Genomic DNA, 8,633 nt, shown 5'->3' on the forward strand with positions numbered 1-8,633 from the left:
CATTGTAAAACATAATAAAAAACTACAGACATTGTCCATTTCCCTACTGACACCAATTTCTGCCCTATGCCCACTGCTCTACCGATACCACCTTCTGCTCTACTGACTGACACCATTTACTGTCTACAGACACCAACCTCTACTCTACTGACACCAACCTCTGCTCTACTGGCACCGTCCACTGTCCTACAAACACCAACCTCTGCTCTACTGGCACCGTCCACTGTCCTACAAACACCAACCTCTACTCTACTGACACTTCCACTGCTCTACTGATACCACCTTCTGCTCTACTGACGGACACCATCCCTACAGACACCAACCTCTACTCTACTGACACTTCCACTGCTCTACCGATACCACTTTCTGCTCTACTGACGGACACCATCACTACAGACACCAACCTCTACTCTACTGACACTTCCACTGCTCTACCGATACCACCTTCTGCTCTACTGACATGTCCACTGCTCTACTGATACCACCTTCTGCTCTACTGACATGTCCACTGCTCTACTGATACCACCTTCTGCTCTACTGACTGACACCATTCACTGTCTACAGACACCAACCTCTACTCTACTGACACCAACCTCTGCTCTACTGGCACCGTCCACTGTCCTACAAACACCAACCTCTACTCTACTGACACTTCCACTGCTCTACTGATACCACCTTCTGCTCTACTGACATGTGCACTGCTCGATACTGACTGACAACTTTCCACTGCTCTACTGACACCAACCTCTGCTCTACTGACACCAACCTCTGTTCTACTAAAACCATTCAGTGCTCTACTGATATATATTTATCTTATATATATATATATACACACACACACCTATGTGCGTTTGAGCTTTGGGGTGCACACCCTAATTCACCTATAGATCTCCCCCCAGTCAGTGTGAAAAGGTTAAAGATGTACTGAATGTTTTTGAACATACAATTTGATTTTAAAGTTCCTGCACCTTTCTTTATGTTTCATACATAATCAGCTTTTCCCTCTTTTTTGATTGCAGATAGTGACGGCTGTTTTCAATGTCCTGATGAAGAGTGGCCTGACGACAAAAAAATTAAATGTATTTCCAAAACATATGAATTTCTGTCCTATGAAAATGATGTGATGGCTCTGATATTTTCATTGATATCCTTAACATTCTCCGCCATGACATTATTTGTATTTGGAAACTTTATTTATCACCGGGACACTCCAGTTGTGAAGGCCAATAACCGGACGGTGAGCTTCATCCTCCTGACCGCCATCTTGCTGAGCTTCCTCTGCGTCTTCTTCTTCCTCGGACGTCCTGTCGATATAACCTGCATGCTGAGACAAGTGTCATTCGGTATCGTCTTCTCCATCGCTGTGTCTTGTGTTCTGGCCAAGACCACCATTGTCTGCATTGCCTTCAAAGCCACCAAACCCGGCAGTTCCTGGAAAAAATGGGTCACAGTCAAAGCATCAAATTCGTTGGTCCTGATCTGTTCTTCTGTCCAAGTTGTGATCTGTGTTGTTTGGCTGTCAGTGTCTCCTCCCTACCAAGAGTATGACATGGACTCCTATCCTGGGAAGATCCTCATTCAGTGTAATGAAGGGTCAGTTATCGGCTTCTACTCTATGTTGGGTTATATGGGGTTTCTGGCAGCTGTGAGTTTTCTTCTGGCTTTCATGGTGAGGACATTACCGGACAGTTTTAATGAGGCCAAGTACATCACCTTCAGCATGCTGGTGTTCTGCAGTGTCTGGATTGCCATGATCCCGGCCTATCTGAGCACCAGAGGGAAATACATGGTGGCTGTGGAGATATTCGCCATACTGACCTCCAGTGCTGGAATATTAGGATGTATATTTTTCCCAAAATGTTATATTATAATTTTGAACCCTGGACTGAACAACAGGAGAAAAAACACGCTGCAGAAAATAAATCTGAGAACATAATACTCAATAGAGAAATCAAAATATCTGAAAGGAAAACACTTTTAAATAATGAGTTGTATTAATTACTAAATATAAAGTAGAATTTATAAATAATAATCCATCAGTTGTACTAATTATTGTTAAAGCTATTTGAAGCAGTGACCTTGCATCAGTGGCGGCTGGTGCTCAAATTTTTTTGGGGGGGCACGAACGAAAAAAAAAAAAAAGAAAAAAATTGCAGCCTCACTGTGCCCATCAAATGCAGCCACTGTGCCATCAATTGTCACCACTGTGCCATGCCATCAAATGCAGTCACTATGCCATCAATTCGCACCACTGTGCCATGCCATCAAACACAGCCACTGTGCAATCAATTGTCACCACTGTGCCCCTCAATTGTCGCCACTGTGCCCTTTAATTGTCGCCACTGTGCCAATTGTCACCACTGTGCCCTTTAATTGTCGGCACTGTGTCCATTGTTGCCACTGTGCATGTCACTGTGCCCTTTAATTGTTGCCACTGTGCCCATTGTCACCACTGTGCCCATTGTCACCACTGTGCCCTTTGTCACCACTGTGCCCATTGATGCCACTGTGCCTTTTGTCACCACTGTGCCCATTGATGCCACTGTGCCCTTTGTCGCCTCTGTGCCCATTGTCACCGCTGTGCCCTGTAAAATGTCCCCAGCGGAGTGCTTCCTTACATCTCAGGTGTCCCCAGCGGAGTGCCTCCTTACATCTCAGGTGTCCCCAGCGGAGTGCTTCCTTACATCTCAGGTGTCCCCAGCGGAGTCCCTCCTTACATCTCAGGTGTCCCCAGCGGAGTGCATCCTTACATCTCAGGTGTCCCCAGCGGAGTGCTTCCTTACATCTCAGGTGTCCCCAGCGGAGTGCCTCCTTACATCTCAGGTGTCCCCAGCGGAGTGCTTCCTTACATCTCAGGTGTCCCCAGCGGAGTGCATCCTTACATCTCAGGTGTCCCCAGCGGAGTGCTTCCTTACATCTCAGGTGTCCCCAGCGGAGTGCTTCCTTACATCTCAGGTGTGCCCAGCAGAGTGCCTCCTTACATCTCAGGTGTGCCCAGCGGAGTGCTTCCTTACATCTCAGGTGTCCCCAGCGGAGTCCCTCCTTACATCTCAGGTGTCCCCAGCGGAGTGCATCCTTACATCTCAGGTGTCCCCAGCGGAGTGCCTCCTTACATCTCAGGTGTCCCCAGCGGAGTGCTTCCTTACATCTCAGGTGTCCCCAGCGGAGTGCTTCCTTACATCTCAGGTGTCCCCAGCGGAGTGCTTCCTTACATCTCAGGTGTGCCCAGCGGAGTGCCTCCTTACATCTCAGGTGTCCCTAGCGGAGTGCATCCTTACATCTCAGGTGTGCCCAGCGGAGTGCCTCCTTACATCTCAGGTGTCCCCAGCGGAGTGCCTCCTTACATCTCAGGTGTGCCCAGCGGAGTGCCTCCTTACATCTCAGGTGTCCCCAGCGGAGTGCTTCCTTACATCTCAGGTGTGCCCAGCGGAGAGAGCACAGGGAGGGCAGGAAAGCACGGGGCAGAGAGCACAGGTGGGAGGAGGAGATACATGGGGGATGGCGAAGGGCACAGGGGGGGCAGCAGAGAGCATGGCAGGAGGTGGAGAGCACAGGGAGTAGGTGAAGATCAATGAGGGGGGGTGGAGAGTTCTGGGGGAGAGGCGTAGGGCACAGGGGGGCAGCGTAGGGCATAGGGGGAGGAGGAGAGCACAGGGGGGGCTGGACAGCACTGGGGGGCTAGAGAGCACTGGGGGAGAGGCAGAGGGTACAGGGGGGCAGCGTAGAGCATGGGGGAGGTGGAGAGCACAGGAGGTAGGTGCAGAGCACAGGAAGAGAGACAGGGGGCACAGGGGGGCAGCGTAGAGCATGGGGGGAGGTGGAGAGCACAGGGGGAGGTGAAAAGCACAGGGGGAGAGGCAGAGAGCACCTGGGGGGCTAGAGAGCACCGTGGGGGGGGTAGAGAGCAATGTTCGGCAGCATAGATAAGCAGGATAGGAGGAGCGGTGGGGTAGCTGCATATAGAAGAATCATTCTCTCCATCTTCTTCCCGCAGTACCTGAAGGCCTGTGAGAGGGAGAGGAGCAGAAGCCGGCATTCAGAAACCATGGGAGCAGGGGCGTTGCTAGGTAGCAAAAAGACCAGGGGCTTCAGCCCGAAGCCGGAACCGGGGGGGGGGGGGCGCGGTGCGACTCACCTGACCTATGCGCGCGTGTGTCAGTACACACACTGACGTGTGTGTGTGTATGAATGTCAGTTACACACTCCATGAGATCAGCATGCAAGGAAGCTCTTAGGCACACTAGCATGTCTTTCAGGGTTGTTTCTGACGCCTGACCTGTCCCACATACACTGGCCTGTCCTGTCCTACATACACACACTGACCTGTCCTGTCCTACATACACACACTGACCTGTCCTGTCCTACATACACACACTGACCTGTCCTGACCTACATACACTGACCTGTCTTACATACACTGACCTGTCCTGACCTACATACACTGACCTGTCCTGACCTACATACACTGACCTGTCCTGACCTACATACACTGACCTGTCCTGACCTACACTGACCTGTCCTGTCCTACATACACTGACCTGTCCTGACCTACATACACTGACCTGTCCTGACCTACACTGACCTGTCCTGTCCTACATACACTGACCTGTCCTGTCCTACATACACTGACCTGTTCTACATACACTGACCTGTCCTACATACACTGACCTGACCTGTCCTACATACACTGACCTGTCCTGACCTACACTGACCTGTCCTGTCCTACATACACTGACCTGTCCTGACCTACATACACTGACCTGTCCTGACCTACATACACTGACCTGTCCTGACCTACACTGACTTGTCCTGACCTACATACACTGACCTGTCCTGACCTACATACACTGACCTGTTCTACATACACTGACCTGTCCTACATACACTGACCTGTCCTACATACACTGACCTGTCCTACATACACTGACCTGTCCTACATACACTGACCTGTCCTACATACACTGACCTGACCTGTCCTACATACACTGACCTGTCCAACACTGACCTGTCCTACATACACTGACCTGTCCTACTAACACTGACCTGTCCTACTAACACTGACCTGTCCTACTAACACTGACCTGTCCTACTAACACTGACCTGTCCAACACACACTGACCTGTCCAACACTGACCTGTCCAACACTGACCTGTCCAACACTGACCTGTCCAACACACACTGACCTGTCCAACACACACTGACCTGTCCAACACTTACCTGTCCAACACTTACCTGTCCAACACTGACCTGTCCAACACTGACCTGTCCAACACACACTGACCTGTCCAACACACACTGACCTGTCCAACACTAACACTGTCCTGTCCAACACTTACACTGTTCTGTCCAACACATACACTGACCTGTCCAACACTTACACTGACCTGTTCTGTCCTAGCCTCGGGCCCACAGTAACCTCGAGCCAAAGGCTAAAGGGTTCCTTCCACAAATTATGTTTGGGAAGTATACCTGACAGTGACAATCATAAAAAAAAAACATATTAAGAATATTAAATACATCTTCGTCGCAGAGATGGTAAATAGGGCTTACTTTGAGTTGGACTAGCAGCTGAAAATGACTGACGCCGGCGGCCTGCTTCCTAAGTTGTCCGGGGCGGGTGGGGTGTCCTCCCGGGCCGGCTCTCCCCCTGGAGTCACTCACGCTGGCTGGCTGGCTGGCTGGCTGCTCTAGCCGTCGACTGGCCCAGCCGTTCTCCACGCCGGCGCCATGGTCCGGCGCCTTCTCCTCGGTCACACACAGACTCCAGTCTGTCAGCTGCGCCGTCAGGGAAGTCACGCTTTGCGCGCTTTTCCCATTTGAAGGGTCCGGCCAATGTAAACAAGACACGTCACGTCCCGGCTGCGGATTTGTCCACTGTGATGTCCATCATAACAGCACAGCGCGCCTATGATGGACATCTCACTGGCCAATCCTGGGAATAGCGTGCATGCGTCGCACTCGCACGGCACAGACAGTGAGCTTGAATGACTGCACTTGACTAATTTTACGGGGACCCGCCGATTCGGGGCTAATAATGTTAAATTAAACGGCCGAGACTCGGGGCTTTTCGGGGTACCATTCGGGGCTCCAGCCCACCAAGCCCCGCCCTAACGACGCCCCTGCATGGGAGGACGATGGAGAGAAAGAAAGGCCCGTAGCAAAGACAAACCTGCACTAAGCGCAGGGCCGGCATGACAGGGTTAACAGAACCCTTGCAAGCCAGGTAGGAGTGGTTAGGAGAGAGGGCAGTGGGGAGGGGAGGTGATAAATTACTTCCGCCCCTCCTCCCAGGCAGCACAGCATGGGGAAAGTTCCCGCCCACCCTCCTTTGGTTACAGGCTTGTTGGTTATAGTTGTTTGGTTGGTTTTTTTTGGGCGCTTTTCTTTCTATTTCGGCAGGCAGGGCTCCCTTCTCGTTCTGGTCTTCAGGAAAATGGCGGCCGGCAGAGACATTACCTCTGCCGGCCGCGGGGCCCCGAGTATTACTCGGGGCCCTACGCAGCCTACGTAGACTGCTTATAGGGCGGATCGGCCCTGGCCTGATCTCCCAGACTTTGGGGACCCGGTACCGGCCGGGTCCCCAAACTTGGCACACATGTAGCCCCGCTCCTCTACAAGTGGGCAAAGTTGGTTGTCTGGGGGACCTACGGCCGGGGAGCACCGATTTTTCAAACCCGGGCACCCCTTCCATAGACTCCTTTGTTAAATGGTAATTTCTCCGGTGACTTTGGGGACCCGGTAACAGCCGTTCGTAGGTCCCCTGGAAACTTGGCACACACGTAGCCCCACTCTTTCTCTACAAGTGTGCAAAGTTTATTTTCCAGGGGACCTACGGCCGGGGAGCACCGATTTTTCAAAGTCGGGAACCCCTTCCATAGACTCCCATGTTAAGCGGTAATTTCTCCGGTAACTTTGGGGACCGGCTGGCAGAAACTTGGCACACATGTAGCCCCAGTTCTCCTCTACAAGTGTGTGAAGTTTGCTGTCTGGGGGACCTACAGCCGTGGAGCACTGATTTTTCAAACCGGGCACCCCTTCCATAGACTCCCATGTTAAACGTAAGTCTAGTCATGGGCAGAGTGAGGCATGGGCAGAGTGAGGCATGGGCACAGTGAGGCATGGGCACAGTGAGGCATGGACACAGTGAGGCATGGGCACAGTGAGGCATGGGCACAGTGAGGCATGGGCACAGTGAGGCATGGGCACGGTGAGGCATGGGTTAAAATCAGTTTACTGTATCAGATCAGCCAGCGATTGTGACTGGTTGCCAGAGGTTACAGCACAAGATTTTTGCTTGTTGATTGGTTGCTAGAGATTACTGTACAGTAGTACTGCTCACTGATTGGTTGCTAGAGGTTACAGCACATCATCTCCTCACTGCAGAGGGGCATGATATACATATGAATGCCGACTTTATTTACATATGAATGACGGTTATTTGCAAGTAAACACAGGGGCCCAGATTCAGAGAGCAATTGCGCCTGCGTAACCATAGTTATATATCAGACAGGAGGCTCATATCTTATGCATTAACTTTCTTTATTTAATGCCCATAGCAGACATTTTAAAAACTTTTTCTATTAACTTTTAATGTAAGAATTTTTTAGTCAATGAACTACGACTCCCAGCAGTCCTTGTAACCCGTAACCACGCCCAGGTCGGTGACCTCTATATAACAGACTGCCCGACTAAGATCCTCCTCTTTCTTTCTGCTCATAGCAAAAGATAAGTACTCACAAATTTTCTCATATATTTACTATTGTATTTTAGCTGTTAGTGATTATAGATATATTTTTATGCTGTAATCGCTTAATTAGGGATAAGAGATATATATCTTTTCCTACTTTGTTTTACCAAAGGTCTTATCCCTCTCTTATCCCTCTTCTATTTTATTTCTATTTTGTACCTTCTGTGTATCTCTTATTCTGTACCTTTCCCCAGCTCTTCCCTGGGTTGCTGTACAGTCTCTGCGTCCCGCCGAGCGCCGCACTGCGCCGCTCCATCGACAGAGAAATCTCCTTCCCTTTTCTCCTCAAACTCCGCTGGTGCGTCGGATTACCTCACTGAGGCGTCGCGCCATTTTTCCCCTTCTTCCCCGTCCTTCCCGCGCGCCGCGGGGGGGGAGGGACCCGCCTCCCCCTCACGTTCTCCTCAGACAGATTCGTCTGCTCTCCTCAACGCTGGACGTGGGAAGGGCGGCCAATTGGAGGAGAGTCACAGGACATGTGACTCTCTCTCTGCACAGGCAACTAGTGTAGGCTCCCTCCTCACGCTGCAACGTCAGTCCCTGCACTGACGGCGGTGAGGAGAGAGCTGGTACTGTGCATTTATTCCCTGTTACATCTTAGCATTTATTCCTTTGATAATTTTACTTTATCTGACAATATTTCCCTAATTGATACTATACCTATTCCTTGATACCATATCCTATTCCTTAATAATACTATATATATATATATAGCAGCAGCATGTCTGACCTCCCTGCCCCTACCGATCCAATTGAGGATAGCACCAATAGGGATACAGCCCCAGCCCTGAATGCTGCCCAGATTCAGGAGCTAATTAATAAATCTATCCTGGCTGCCCTGACCTCTGCTGCCTCCTCCAGGGTCCATATACCCATGACCCCACAT

The 8,633-nt window shown here is 50.7% G+C and overlaps 1 protein-coding gene across 1 annotated transcript in view; it reads left to right on the top strand.

Annotated features, from left to right (window-relative positions):
• Positions 1–1,936, top strand: part of LOC120925125 (vomeronasal type-2 receptor 26-like) — a 38,458-nt gene extending 36,522 nt beyond the window's left edge. Inside the window, exon 6 of the mRNA XM_040335999.1 lies at positions 1,020–1,936. Within this exon, the coding sequence (XP_040191933.1) occupies positions 1,020–1,936 (917 nt within the window). The remainder of the gene's footprint in view (positions 1–1,019) is intronic.
• Positions 1,937–8,633: the final 6,697 nt, after the last annotated feature.

Source organism: Rana temporaria, chromosome 1 (genome assembly GCF_905171775.1).
Source record: "Rana temporaria chromosome 1, aRanTem1.1, whole genome shotgun sequence".
NCBI lineage: Eukaryota > Metazoa > Chordata > Amphibia > Anura > Ranidae > Rana > Rana temporaria.